The sequence below is a fragment of the Dicentrarchus labrax genome, unplaced genomic scaffold (assembly GCF_905237075.1).
Source record: "Dicentrarchus labrax unplaced genomic scaffold, dlabrax2021, whole genome shotgun sequence".
Taxonomy (NCBI): domain Eukaryota; kingdom Metazoa; phylum Chordata; class Actinopteri; family Moronidae; genus Dicentrarchus; species Dicentrarchus labrax.
The window spans coordinates 10,032,612-10,047,439 of NW_026136701.1; the positions used below are offsets into that span (position 1 = coordinate 10,032,612).

Genomic DNA, 14,828 nt, shown 5'->3' on the forward strand with positions numbered 1-14,828 from the left:
CGATGGTAAAACTGTTACTCACTGACAAACATAGACTACATTACTGCAAGCAAAAACAAACAAGCAAAATCACCTGTAGACTGTGAATTTTATTTCATGCCAGGAAAGGCACGTTCATACACTGAAACCATTTGATAGGCTATATAATGTTATATGCATCTACATTCAGGCAGTGCATATATTATGATTCCCATGAATAAATGCAACAATAACATTAACACATTTTGTTAACCACAAAAAGATATAGCACATATGAGCACTGACAATTTGTATATGCACACTTTTAGCATAAGAGGAAGTACATGTGCACCCTGTAGTCCATACAGTTTTACTGACCTTTTACACCAAAGGAGACATACAGTACATTGCATCAGCAGCACTTGTTGGTTTTTGGAAAGTCCATAGAGAATATATAATGTTTTTGAGGTGTCAGTGCCAGGTCAGTTCATTTCCTCTCTATTTCTCTCTATTTTGTTCCAGTTGCATAAGATCAGTCATGTTGCATCCGCATTCTGTCAAATGCACATATAACAGACCAGCATGGTCAGTACAAATTCCTCTTTTTAGGGGACTTTCTCCTTTGGCTGACTCATGTTTTGGACAAGCTTTGGACACTCAAATCCACCAATTTACACCTTCTGCCACTCAAAACAGTATAAACTATCCAGTCAGCAGATGAGCACTGTCAGGGAGTATATTTGACTGTGCTTTTACTCGCACTTTACTGTCCCACTATGAGACAAAGCAGCACCCATGAATTCACGTCTTTCAGTGAGCATAATGTTTAGCTCATTCTCTCAGACAATATTAGATAAATAGGGTGGACTGGAGAGTAGTAAGGGACACATACTCTTGTTTTGCATTTATCAGCTTATAGACACAACAGCTTAAAGCGGTCAATACAACCACAATTTGTTATGGCAGTTGCTGTTATTTCAGAATAAAGGCAAAATAATACTTAAATCACATACAAGGAACACTTATTTGATTAGAGAGGAGTGCACTGGGACCTTTTCAATATGAGAATATATTGCAACTGTCTGAAACAACCCTCACACCTTCTCATATTCTGAAGTCATGCAGGGCCTCGGTACTTTGTATCCTTAGGATATTATATACTATTGAAGAAAAGGCTGCTAGAATAAAGGAGGACAACCTTTTGGCATGTTTGTATACATCTGTTTTTGCAACCAGTTCAGAAACATCTCTCACTGAATATTAGTTAATTTTCATGCAACTATGAATTGGTTACATTGTGCTTAACATAGACACACATAGCTTTTTGGATTTAGATTTATATTAGAGTTCAATATATCGAAACTAAATTGCTGTAATTTGGAAACAGATGAGCCAATTGTGTTGAGGAAAGCTGTGATTGTGAGTCTTCATGTTTGAGATGGTGTACACTGCATATTGTATGGATGTGGTTAATAGGTGGCTGGATTGCAAGTGATTAATTTTTGTGTTTTTCACATTATGTGTGGCATAATGTAATTTATGTGGTGCAATTATTAATTACATTTGCATCGGTATATATGTAATGTTTTTAACCCATTTCCCACTGCCACCCAGACAGTATTTGATAATAAACTATTATTATCAACACTTGAGTTTTATTATAAGCTGTACTTCACCATCATACTGGCAAATCAGCTGTGTAATTCTTCAATTCACTACATATCACTTTGCCAGTTTCCAACTGAAAGCATATGTAAGACCATTTTGTAAAGGTAGAACAGAAGCTCTGCAGTATTTTACAGAATATTTAAGATTAAGGTGAGGATATTCACACACCATTTCATGGATTTTATGCTTCTTGCATCTTGCAGTAGTCAGTTCTTCACCCGAAACATTTCATACACAAATCACGAATGGGCATAGTCCTTTTGATCTCCAGGTGTCGGTGCGAACATGACGCAATGGAGCACAAACTGGTATCAAAAAGCGAAGCAGAAACTGACTGTGTATTTGCATCCATTCCTCTCATCTTTATGTCAATTCCATCGTCCTCTTGTTGGCACCATGCCTAAGTCCTGCTTTATCTTTGAGCACCAGTGGCCATCCGCATCCTTAAGATGTGGCCCTGTTTATAACAGCTCTCAGCCTGGGAGCAGCCTTGAAGAACACATGCCAAAAAAGGCCCTCTGCTTGGTTCTGTGATAAAACTATACTCCTTGTTGGTTATTTGTCCATAGGCTTATTGATTTTCAGTGTGTGCAGAGTGTCACTGAGAGCGACAGTCTTCTCTGTGTCTGTCTTACTGCTGTCTTTTTTGGACATGTCAGGCTCCCATAGAAAGAACTCGTGGAGGAGGGTGTTGACGGTGTCAGGACACTCCATCATGACCATGTGACTTCCCTCCTCAATGACTTTTAGGAATGCAAATAGGAGGATCTAGAAAGGGAGCCAAAAAATGAATGCAGAACATTATAACACTACAGCACAAACGTAACATTTCACATTAAATATCAAATAATAAATCATCACTCATTCACATGTGTACTATACCTCTGCCATGCGCTGGTCCTCATCCATGGGCACAAACTTGTCACACATGCCATGAACCAAAAGGATGGGCACAGTGAGCTCGGCATGGTAGACCTCGTCCCCCTCAGGCCAGTACTGACCACTCATCATGGCTCGCAGGACAAACGGAGACACGTTGAAGGCATTGCCCTGCTTCAACAACTGCTTTTCTTTGGCACCCTGACGGGCAAATCCAGCTCTATAGGTTAGAAAAAGGGAGGTGTTACATCAGTATTTATTAGTTTTTTTTAAAGTTTTAAGGTTACCATCTTTCAAATGTTTTGACATCAACAAGCCATGCTGTTTACTCAAAGGTGAGAGGTTACTGTAGTGCGTCACTGTCCCTAGTGTCAATTTAGGCCCCACACAAATGCAGATCTTACTTGAGGAAGCTCCAGGCCAGACAGGGTGACAGACAGTGCAGGACACAAGATGGTAGCTGGAAGATGGAGCATAGGCTGGGCTCCAGAGCTGTGGGACCCCCTCCATTGATCATCACCACCTTATGGACCAGATCAGGATATTCGTGGGCCAGGAAGGTGCAAAATGACACTCTGGAAGAGATATAATGAGATGGATACAGCATGTTAACGGTGTGTTAATCACTCCTAGAAAAGGAACTTTGATCAGCTGTAAAACTGCTTCAGAGACACTTCCAACAGTGAATGATTTATAACAAAAGCATCTCACAAATCCTCACCCATATGAGTGGCCAATGAGAATGTTGCGTTTACGAGCATATCTCTTAAAGATGGCACGAAGGTCCTCTGCAAGGGCATAAAAAGTATACGCTGCTGCAATCTGTGGGGCAGTGCTGGCGCCATGCCCCGCCAGGTCGGGCGCAATGACCTCATAGCCTAGTCGAGAGAAGAAGTCGAGCTGGCTGCTCCAAATGTCCAGAGAACCTCCCACACCATGCACGAAAAACAGCGCTACGTCCGAATGCGTCCCTTTGCAGCTTGAGATCACCCTCTTTGAGTCAATTAGAACCGTGCGCTTGGGCTTGCGGCGGCGGCGGCGAGGAGGTGGAGCAGGTTTCTGTTCCCCAAGGGGTGAAGGACCTGGAGGAGAAATGGGGTTGGGGTCTGGAGAAGAGGGCATTTCTTTGTAGTCAGCCAGCTCCACTTCTACAGTGCTACAAGGCTCCAGATCCCCATCCTGACACTGCAGGATCTCAGAGTGCAAAACATCACCGAGATTCTCAATCACCAGCTGGCCATTGCGGTAGACGGTGATCTTCCTCTTGCAGTGGACACTGCTGCCTGTATTGCTCTCATTATTCAGATCCTCAGGACAACTGTCATCATTATAGTCGCTGTCCGTCTTTTCCTTGCCTGCAAGTTGCTCTTCCGTTACTACAGGCTGACGCTCTGGGATGATGTGTCGCACTCGCAGGACTCTCCCAGGTTTCACCTCCACAAACTCAAAACCATCAGAGGGTTCTGATGACTCAAGGGGTAAGACCAGACTGGCAGCCTTCCCAGTCAGGCAGCACAGTATACCTTCAGTGATACTGGTCAGCATGGTGCTTCCCTGCATAAACAACATCACACAAAACAGATAATCACTCAGCTGCTTAATTCGAAATATAACAAAAAAAACATATTACATAGGTTAAAAAGGAAACATAGATAATGTATGAACATAGGGGTGGTTTCTATGACTAGCTTTTCACATACACATTATAGATGGTTCCAGGTTTATTTCCTGTTGCAGTGTTTGCATATGTCAACAGCTCGACAGGACAAAATTGGGTCTTGGTTCCTATAAAACTGGACTCAAGGTGTTTCCTAGCAACGCAGTTACAATGCAATGGTTTTCTTTATCCTGTCATCACACCACAGCCATTGTCGAGTGAAATGAAACACACCAAGAGCAAAGATGCTTTTTAGTTTAACAGGCTCCAAGCCGTTATGCTAATTGAAAATACCACAGCCAGTGGAAGTGCAGCTCCAGCAGCCTTTGTAAAGCTCTTCTAACACACTCACCTGGTTGACCAAGCAGCTTAACATTCAGGGGTTCCAAGTTCACAAACAGACAACATAAAAACAATACTGGTGCTCTACTACAGTTTCAATGTCAATGAGGACTGAGCATTCACACCAACCTAGACGTCTGCTATTAATAACCCCTCCTTTTCACATGGTCAGAATCAGGATATATATATAAATAGATTCCACTCATAGGGCATGACTATGTACATGCCTGAAAGCTGTATGTCTCATAACAGTATGATAGCAGTGTTTCAAGCTAAACTGTTTCCATTGGAGATGAGAGAAAAAACTATCTATGTGTCCCTGCCCAGGTCCTAAAGCTAAAATATGCAAATACAGAATCATTAGTCCTCATTTTTCCTACAAACACAAGCTGGTTATCTCTAGGAAACAGAGTGGGAAGAGTCATATCTACATGGTAAGACTTACTGTTTCCTGGTTACAGAAACTGTGAAACAGAGGGTGCAGGCAGGGTGCACATTACTGCCTACAAGGCAGATTTAACATTACTGCACATGGCATATCATGTAACACGTAGTTTAGATCATGGTAGTGTTTCATACCTCCTGCTTAATAGATATATGTGATACGAATGCATAAGAGCTCTGCATCTTGAGATGTTGCTAATGATGATGAATGAAAAATGGAAAATCAACTACACATACATATACTGTATACACATAACTGACTAGTGGGGATTCCTTTTTTTATTGATTTTCGATATCATGCTTCATATTTTTGTTAGTAAATATTTTCTCCAGATTAAAGTAATATATCATTATTTCTAATTCAGATGCAGATTCTTATTCTATCACTATCACTGTAATAAATTCATAATAAACATTGCATTTGTAAGTCAATAAGGTTAAGGCTTTAACAATAGCTCTGTTAATGCACAATGCTCCAGAGGTCTGGCACCACAGTGAGGAGAAGCTGGTTTACCTACAGTAGTGCATGTCTGCGTCTGCACAGAAGAGTTCATGTGTACAAGTGTGTTGTTGTTGTTGTTAGTGGCAGGATGGTCTGAAGGTCAGCGCATCAATTGCTATCCAGTTACACCCAGAAGCCAAGTGAATGTTGACTGAGAGGCCTGTCTTGCATAAACATTAAAATGGAATGTCGACACAATAAACAGACAGTCTAATCTGCAGCTCTGCTGTCTTTAATGCTGCAGTGAGCTTCTGTTATGGTTCTTCAGTTTTGAAGCAACTCTGTTGTTTTATTCTGAACCAACCAGTCACACCACATTAGAGCTACAAGTGTACACGATGAGGTAAAAGTGTCCACGAAGGAAAGTCCTGAGAGGTCGTCACTCATGAGGACGTGAAGATGTTGACAGCATGGTAGGACGTCAACTGACCTTGTTTAACAATTTGGATGACCTGGCATAGAGATGCTACCCCACACCTTATTAACCCATCCTTCACAGCATCAGCACCGATGCAACAGCATCATTTAAATCGGGGATTCTCCTCCTGATCTACTATCCATCGTTCAGGATTTGAAGATTTGAATATGGCTGAGGAGAAGTAGAAACAGGCTGGAGGTTACTCAGCCATGTTATTTTTTTGTCTGCATTGCAGAATATATAGGTTGATATGTCTGCCAAGTCTTACAGTAACACACATTTGGTACACAGTGTGCTACTCTATTTCCACAACAACACGGTACAGTACTCTGACGCAGTCGGACATGATATCTGCACATTAACTGCATGTATTTTAGACCATTTTAACCTAATGTCGGTTAAAAAGGCCTAATGCACAAATGTTCCATAGCTTAGCGGTTTGTTCTTTGCCTATTAATGCAAAATACAAAGTCATAAACCGCAATAGTAGGCTCCATATGACAATCATTTGACGTGAATCGTCAAGCATCATGTTTCACAATAATACAAATGCACAGTGAAGGGCATATTTACAACGTAATACATAGGCTTAATTAATAGCGTTGCATCAGAAATAAATAGATTAAAAATCCGTGACAGTCTAGTGTGGAAGGCCATAATTGCTATGCGTAAATGATTGATTAATCTATTATTCTTGCGCTGTCATAGGACAAATGCATGCAGTCATCGTGCAGCTGATTGATGCTGATGACTATGTGCTGCACAATAAACATGAGATGAGCTAATTAGACAAGACGATGCAATAAAAATCGATTCCTTACCTGCAGAATTACTGACGATTAAGGGTGATTAGAAATCTGCACCAACAGATGACAGTCAAGGGCCGACGAAGCTGAACTGAGGAAAACGTTGCATTAGGTGCAACAATTTGTCTACGCTTGGGATGCTGCAAAATAATGAAAGCTTCTTATTAGCCTCGTTAGACTGAAATCACAGAGCACGGTGGGGCTTGAATTGATGATAAAGCATGCATCCATAAAAGTGTGCCAATTGCATTTCAACAAGACACCCATTACGATGACAAACAGCAATGTTTTTTTTGTTTTTTTCTCCCTCGGCATCCACTGCGCACTCAGACCAGACCCTACCCAGCCCTGCTGCTGCCCTTGTATCCGCAGCAGCCTCAGCAGTCTTCGGGCATTTTCGCTCCTGAGTGGCAGTGAGGAGGGCGAATAGGACCGCGCAGCACTGAGAGGAGGCCAATGGGAGCATCTTGTTTCCTTGTTGCCAAGGCTGACAGAAAAGCAAAACGCGTGCGTGCGCGTCCGTGCGGTCAGGGAGAATTATTTTAAAAGTCAGCTAATTATCCGAATTATCTAACACATGGCCATAATTAGGCCTGCGTGTGTGATCCCATTTCAAACCCCGAACCTATATCACCTGAACTGCATCCTCATAAACTGACACCTGGAAACGTGTTATTGCAGTTGTTGCATCACTGAAGGTAAAAAATCAAAAAAAAAAATACCTTTAAGTTTTAAGCAGTTGGGTTGAGATGTGCTGTCTCTCTCTGTTACCCTTAAACTCCCATCAACAAATTGGTCCTACTGGGACAGTCCGGTGCCTGTCACCGAACAGCCTGTGACGGTTATCGGGCGGAGAGCCAACAGCTGTGTTGTGTACTTTCTGTTATTGTTTTGCAGCCGATGTAAATAACAATTACTTCTTTATGTTAATGCATGGCACAGCATTGGTGTTTTAATAATATGGTTACAAATCAATTAGGCTAATTAACAAGCCTCCTTGTTAAGGGCCAAACAACACTCAAATGAAACTTCTACAGTATAAATGTTCTCAGTTGCTTTGACACAATGGAATTACAATCATTAGCCTACTTTAAACACTATATTGTCTCATGCCTCATCCTTTCATATAGCTACAATCTCATCACTGCTATATAGAATTCAAATTAGCCCACACATATTTTAAATATACCCAGTGATGTGCTCATTTCTCCTAATCAACATAAAACTCAACAAAAAAAAATAATGTGTCCAAACATAACCTTTCCAATATTTCTGAGGACAGCAGGGGCATGAAATGGCTGGTGATGTCATTCAAAAAGGTTTTTTCCACAGTATGTTATTATGAGGAGTGTTTTAATGGCCACTGAGGTGAGGGAATGATTATTGTTTTTCATTTATTTCTACAGTCCTAAATTACCCTAATTTGTAGTATTTAGACATGTGCTGTAAATCATAATGCTATTTAATCTGGTACTGGTTTGCACTTGGTACACATTGGAAAAACATTTTTGTAGAAACTGGTGTTTGTATGACATGAGTTCTGATGGATACCCTTCAGCAGGCTTAAAAAATGGAAACAAAACACCACCTTATATATGTTGTGTTTTGATTGGTAAGTCTATTTGTCTTTTCCAGTGTAAATGTTAAGCACAGGAAAACTGTAAGCTACTGTACTGTTAGTTATGAGAGTATAGGCTAAATGAGAGATGGTAAATTAATACTATCCTGATGCGTGTGTGTGGGTGTGTGAGTACTTAATGCCACCCCTGCATAATTTAGTGCCCCACTTGGGCTACCCCAGTCCAAAATGTCTGGATACGTCACTGAGTAATGGTGCTGATTAATAAATGTATTCAATATTTGACATATCTGAGTGAGAGCCATTGCAGTTTAAATGAGGGGTTGTGCTGCACTGATTTATGATGACTGCACCTACAGTAATGTATTGAAAATCGTTACAGTGTTGCAAAAAGATAAGATAGACTTTTTTGATCCCACACTGGGGAAATTCACATATAACAGCAGCTACAGACATAAGTAATGAGAAATTTCACATTAAATAACAAAATAAAATAAATATAAGATATAATAATGAAAATAGAAAACCCGAATTAGAGTTGTATGTGAATGAAAATCGTAACAGTGTTTCAAAACATATGCTTAAGCAGTTAAAACCCTTAAATGTTACTGTGAATGGGGAAACGCTGTAAAATGAGTGATTCTTTAAACCCTGAGTAAAACCTCTTAGGCAGCGTACAACAAGGCTGCTTTGTTTGGTGTCTCCCGTCTGGCAGACACCAACCTCAAACCATGACCCTCACATGTAGATCCATTATGCTCGCCACTGAAGCGTTTCACTGGTCAAACACGGTGCTGTCGGTCGTTCAACCGCTGGAGAGTTTAACCTGAAAAGCGCTACTCAGGGCATAAAGTATGTCTTCTCAGCAACAAGCCTTTCCATTGGCTGAAAGGTCTGAGCCAATCATTTGGCTCCATATTGGGACGGAAGCTGGCAGACCTGTGACATTCACCGTTCGCATGTCTAAGTTAACTATTTAAATATCTAAAAATGAACATTATACTGTCGTCTTTTTCCCGACTGCGTGGAATAACACATTTCACCAGGTAACAGAGGTCAGGTGTTTTCAAGCCAGACAAACGGCAAAGTCAGCAGTGTTTGGTTACGATGGTAACATTGGCAGGCTAGCTTAGCAGTACCTTAGCAACGTGGCTAGTTAATGAAGGAAGCTCTGTTTTGTTAGATAATGGCTGATGTAGAGAGAGCTTAATGATACCTAACCAAACCACAGTTCATATCAACATAATATATGAACGACCGTGCTGATGTACCTCTGTAGACGGTGTTTGCTGTAGTAGTTACAGTATTACTAATGCATTATGGGATATGTTGTAGCCTCATTTGCAGCAGATTGAAAAGTAACTGAGAGTTGCAGACCACACCACCTTCAACATGTTTACAATAAAGCCAGATCTACTCTGTATGTTGTGATTCATGACTACACAAAATGTCATAATGTGTTGGTAGTGGAAATCAAGAAATGAGATGCATACATCGGTGACTCCAAACAAGTAGCAGCACCATCAATGTATTAGATATTGAGTGTAATCCCAGCGTTATTGTGGCATAATCTTGAGATTAGATAATAAAATGTTCTAATAATCTTTTATCTTTAAACAGCATCCCTGCAAGGAACCTCGCTGTAACAGGCACCTCTCACCTTAGATTATTCAGCAACTGGATTGTGCCAAGAGCAGCTGCAGGACCTCAGATTTCCAGATGTGGGCCGCTTTCTTCACAAGCTGAAGGTTCAGGAGTGTTTCAGCAGCTTCCGTGGCAATACCAGCAGGTCCGGACACGGAAAAGAGGCTGTGAGTATCAGCCCAAGAACATCAAACGCAAGAGGACCCACGGCTGGATCAAGAGGATCAGCTCACGAGGCGGCATCGAGGTGCTTTTGCGGCGCATGTTTAAGGGACGAAAATCACTCTCACACTGAAGATTCCTATTGGAAAGCTTGCACGACTTTCAGGAAGCAGACATTGGATCCAAAATGCTGGTAGTGCGCAGCAAAGAACTTGTGTATTGGGTTAACTGGTGAGACTGGGTGTGGGTTGGGTTTGGCATTTCCTCTGCATTAATAATGGGTGGGAGATTTAAAACTGACCTTTCGACAGACATGCTGCATTTGCCTCAGGCAAAAAGAAGCCTGGTAGTTTTACCAAGTTATGTTTGATCCATAATGTTTTCACTAAATATTGATTATTGTATTATTTTCTTTTTTCCTTGAGTGAAATTCATTTGGTTCAAAGACAAAATGTGTCTTTAATAATCGGTGTCATCTTTAAATGAAAACACAAACTATGGTTGACTGAAATAAAAACAATTCCTGCAGAATTTACATGTTTACATTTGTGCTTCCCAGATAGTTTGCTGACAAAGGGTTTGTTCTTTGTTGCCTCAAAAGATGAAGTTTTGGACCCTAGAAGTTCGCTGCCATCTACTAGGAAAGGCTTACCCCCAGAGAGTGCAGGGAAGGGTTTATTGGGTTTTACATCAATCAGTGTGATCCCGAGTTCAATTAGTAGCCTTTTATTTACAAGCCAAGAAGAAGAATTTGTCAAACAAGAGCAGAAAGTACTTAAGTCAAGAAGATGGTGGCATTAATTAACACATTAATAATGTAAATATTTTACATAAGTAGCATTCTCTTGGATTCTCACCGTCACGGTATTTTAATTAATACTGAATATAATGAACAACCTGATTATGAATTACATTTAGTCATAGTTTTACTTTAATAAAATCAGTGTTTTTACAGTCACAAACGCTTCAACTCTGCGAACAGTAGCAACAACAGAGAGCTGCGTGAATAAATGAGTTAGTGTGAACGGAGGAGGACGTACTGTAGAAAGTACTTGTGTTGTTTTCATGCCACAACCCACCTTGTATTGGGAGATTGGTCTGTTACATAATCACTCTGTAGCCAATCAGCGCATTGCTTTTTGTCTCTCGTCTAAGTTCAACCAATGAGGTGCGTTGAATCTCCAAAGGTAACCGCCCCTAAAACAGACGAACAACAAAAATGGAGTTGTGAACTAGTAGCAAGTTAGCTTCAGAAGGACGTTCAATTTCAGTTTTTGTGTAATTACCTTTACATGGGCGGAATTTCCCACTGATTTGAAGTGGCGGGATGCGATCATATCAAAACCATACGTAGTTGATTTTTGTAGCAACCGTAAGAAGCTGTCGAACGGGTAAACAACCCGGTATCTTGGCTACGACAAAGACAACAAGGCTTAGTGGCTAGCTAGCTAAAGCAGTAGCATCTGCTCGTTTTCACTCTCTCTGTGCTCAGGAAGAAGAACGGGACTCGGACAGAAATGGAGAAGGTAGGTTCACAACTATGTTTTTGCTTAATTGTTTAGGTATAGGGGTTTGTTTAAATAATTGGTTATTATCGTTTTAGATAGATGTGTTGCTTACGTGGTGGCAGATAGGACGCAGTGTAAATACTCTGTTAGTAGCACGTTAACGTTGCTGCCTCGTTATCTAGTTGAATGTAAGCGGGGTGAGTTGTTCTCTGCTACCTAGCGTTAGTAATGGCTGTTGTTGTTGGCCTTGCCACCGGGGACTTTCCGCTCAAGGCAACTGCAGGCACGGAGAAGTGTTTCTGTTCATACTTTCTGTTGTGTTCACAGGGAGACTTCTTGAAGGGACTACCTGTCTACAACAAAAATAACTTCAGCAGGTTCCATGCAGACTCTGTATGTAAAGCATCAGTAAGTCATCTTATTTGTTGTCAAAATACTAAGATATAAAAGCCTGTTGTTAGTTAATGGTGACATGTTGTCACATACTAGTACTAACTAGCTTGTTTCCTGGTGTCATTCTAGCCAACTTGTAGACTGACATTGATCTTGTTTTCTTGTTTTAGAACCGTCGACCATCTGTGTATCTTCCAACCCGGGAATATCCATCAGAGCAAAGTAAGTGCGTTAGATTTTAAAAATGTTTACAGAGCAGCTCACGTTCTCTCAAAACTGATGAAATATTGTAGTTCTATCTGAGGAAAATGGCTTACCCCAAACACACAACATTTGTTTGCCTAGTATTGGTCACAGCATTGGTTTATCCAATATCACCTTCACTTCCTGAATGACAGTATAGTTATCACTCAACCTGTTTATTAAATGAATGCTCATTGGGAACAGCTGATTTCAACTGCATTCTTTGTGTGTCTCATGATATAATCAGTGTCTGTCCTGTCTCTCCTCAGTAATCGTCACAGAGAAGACAAACATCCTACTGCGATATCTTCATCAACAGTGGGACAAAAAGGTAAAAGTTTTTTTTTTTAAAAGAAAGTTAATGTCATAGAGGAGACAGTTGGTGCTCCTCTGTTTTGTGGTACACGGTTTGTTAAATGTGTTTCTTTCTTACCTCATCAGAATGCAGCCAAAAAGCGAGAGCAGGATCAACCAGAGGGGGAGAACACGGCGCCTCCACGGAAAATTGCTAGAACAGACAGTCGGGAGCTGAACGAGGATTCATAAATTGCTGTGCTGTTGATGCACACCCAGCAGAGACTGACCTGTACAAACAATGCATACACAGATGCAGGATATATGTTTGCAAACCCAGGCCTTGACACTGAAGCACACAAGGGGTGATACATTTCAGACCACAGTCGCATGACATTAATCCCAAAAAACATTGGTCTTAATGTTTGCAGTTGACTTCAGATTTCTTCTTTAACCAAAAACTTCTTTCCCTCAGTTTATTTACTACTTTCTCCCAGTATTTTCTTTACTTCTAAGAGACCTCTGCCTCAGAGTATTTGTAGTTTGAAAATAACATACATCTACCTCCTTATTCCTCAACCCCTCTGGTTTTCTTTTAAATATGCAGGGAGTGAAGTCATTGCTCCTCTGCTGCTATTTAAGGGTTTACAGAAGTTATTCATACCATTTCTGAGATATGCACGATTTTGGTTTAGTCTATATAAGTGAGATGTCATCTTTTGTGGCTCCTACTCCATTAGGAATTTTTAGTTTTGAAATATGTAATGACAGTGACCCTTAAAATTTTATTTTAGCTCATCATTTATGTGACTACTGTCATTACAGTAACTGAAAATAAAACTGCACTCTGTTCGTTGCTTAGGTTTAATTATCCATTCAGGGTTTGCTATGGACTGTTGTGGAAAAATTGAGTTCTGAAAGAAATGTTTTCACCCGATGAATAATGATTTATTGCCTTAAATGGAAGTGAGTGTGTTTTCACTGTGTCTTAGAGTGCCCCCTTGGTTTACATTGTTGAACCACTGTTGAGTTAAATATATATTAGCATGTCTTTTCAATAAGAACACATTCAAGCCAACACAGTCACACTAGAATGCAAACTCTTTTTTTACAGTGTGACCTGCAGATTTTGTAGCCAAGTTTGATGCTCAGTAGTTTAAGATCACCACTTTATAAGCAGCGCTTGTATCTCTAATTGCAAGGTTAGCACAATATTTTATGGAATATGGGTGATTACTGCAGGTGTTTAGCTGTACAGATGTGTAGGCTACTCATAAGGACTGCTATCCATCCTTGTTATAAATGTGCCATTGACATTTGCTTAAATAGGTTGATCATTTGAATCATAATGAGGGAACGTATGTTTGGATCTACAAGCTTTTAGCAGCAGGGCTAAATAAACAGTCTGTGTTTGTTGCTCTTGAAGTCAGTGACGCTCATCATAATGCTCCACAAGTCTTGTATATTTGTACAGTATGTATATTGTGATTTTTCTGACCCTTCTGAACCCACTTTATCAGGCAACAAGACACTGACTCACTCTTGTTTTTTCTCCCCAAGTCAGCCATAATGTGATTTCATGTTGATTAGCCAATTAGTTCTCCCGTGTTGGAGGGATATAGGTCAGAGTTTGGTCAAAACAAAGGAAAGCATTTTATTTTATTTTATTTGCACCTTTCAAAACATCACTTTGCGTATCTGTTAAGATAAATCTGCTGCAAATTGTGTTTTCCACATTTTCAATAATGTTTGGCACAAAAGACAGTTGAGTTTAATGTACATTTGTAACTTTTTGTTACAGATTGCTGTTGAAAGGTTACGGAGTATATGTTCAGCTAGGCTGATTTATGTAAGTCAAAACAAGTAGGATACACACTGACTGTAAGTTCCCTCTGTATGAGTTTAAACCAGAGAAATGCAGTGTTTTAGTTTCCCAACTCTTCATAGAAGAGTGCTAATTCTACATTTGTCATATGGCTTGTATTACATCATTGGATTAAGTTTGGAATGTGTTTTTTGTTTCATGCTTTGCTTTGAGTTTACTGTATAAATGTATTGTTGTCAATTTTAGATCTTGTTCTTGTATAGAATACACTATGACATACAGTAAAGGCTGTAACTCATAGTAAACAGCAACACTGAGGAACATCCTCTCCTTCGTAAAGTATTTATTTGAGATCCTAATAGTGGAGATGTGTATTGGGCAATAGTAATGACATTGAATTGGAAATTATCTTCTAGCTAAGATATCCTTGATAGAGTATATATGTCCTGTTCTGAATTTAAGTCTTACTACTTTCCTTAAAAATTAAGTTAACATACATGTCCTGT

General features: G+C 40.1%; 3 protein-coding genes across 4 annotated transcripts; 2 read left to right on the forward strand and 1 right to left on the reverse strand.

Moving 5' to 3' along the window:
* Nucleotides 1–69: 69 nt before the first annotated feature.
* Nucleotides 70–7,078, reverse strand: LOC127366915 (protein ABHD8-like). Of its 2 annotated transcripts, none has more exons than XM_051406358.1 (5): nt 6,690–7,078; nt 3,227–4,059; nt 2,910–3,080; nt 2,509–2,725; nt 70–2,394 (listed from the first exon to the last, which is right to left on the reverse strand). In XM_051406358.1, the coding sequence occupies exons 2-5, from the start codon at nt 4,048–4,050 to the stop codon at nt 2,182–2,184; spliced, it is 1,425 nt and encodes a 474-aa protein (XP_051262318.1). In that variant the 5' UTR covers nt 4,051–4,059; nt 6,690–7,078; the 3' UTR covers nt 70–2,181. The 2 variants fall into 2 exon arrangements, with proteins under 2 accessions (XP_051262318.1, XP_051262307.1); XM_051406347.1 differs by lacking the exon at nt 6,690–7,078 and adding an exon at nt 4,515–6,058.
* A 2,087-nt stretch (nt 7,079–9,165) lies between these two features.
* On the forward strand, nt 9,166–10,590 carry mrpl34 (mitochondrial ribosomal protein L34). Its single transcript, XM_051402502.1, has 2 exons — nt 9,166–9,299; nt 9,874–10,590. Exons 1-2 carry the CDS (start codon nt 9,244–9,246, stop codon nt 10,190–10,192), a joined length of 375 nt encoding a protein of 124 aa, XP_051258462.1. The 5' UTR covers nt 9,166–9,243; the 3' UTR covers nt 10,193–10,590.
* A 660-nt stretch (nt 10,591–11,250) lies between these two features.
* Nucleotides 11,251–14,645, forward strand: LOC127364708 (DET1- and DDB1-associated protein 1). Its single transcript, XM_051402514.1, has 5 exons — nt 11,251–11,585; nt 11,895–11,975; nt 12,131–12,182; nt 12,473–12,534; nt 12,645–14,645. Exons 1-5 carry the CDS (start codon nt 11,577–11,579, stop codon nt 12,747–12,749), a joined length of 309 nt encoding a protein of 102 aa, XP_051258474.1. The 5' UTR covers nt 11,251–11,576; the 3' UTR covers nt 12,750–14,645.
* The last annotated feature ends 183 nt before the right edge of the window (nt 14,646–14,828 follow it).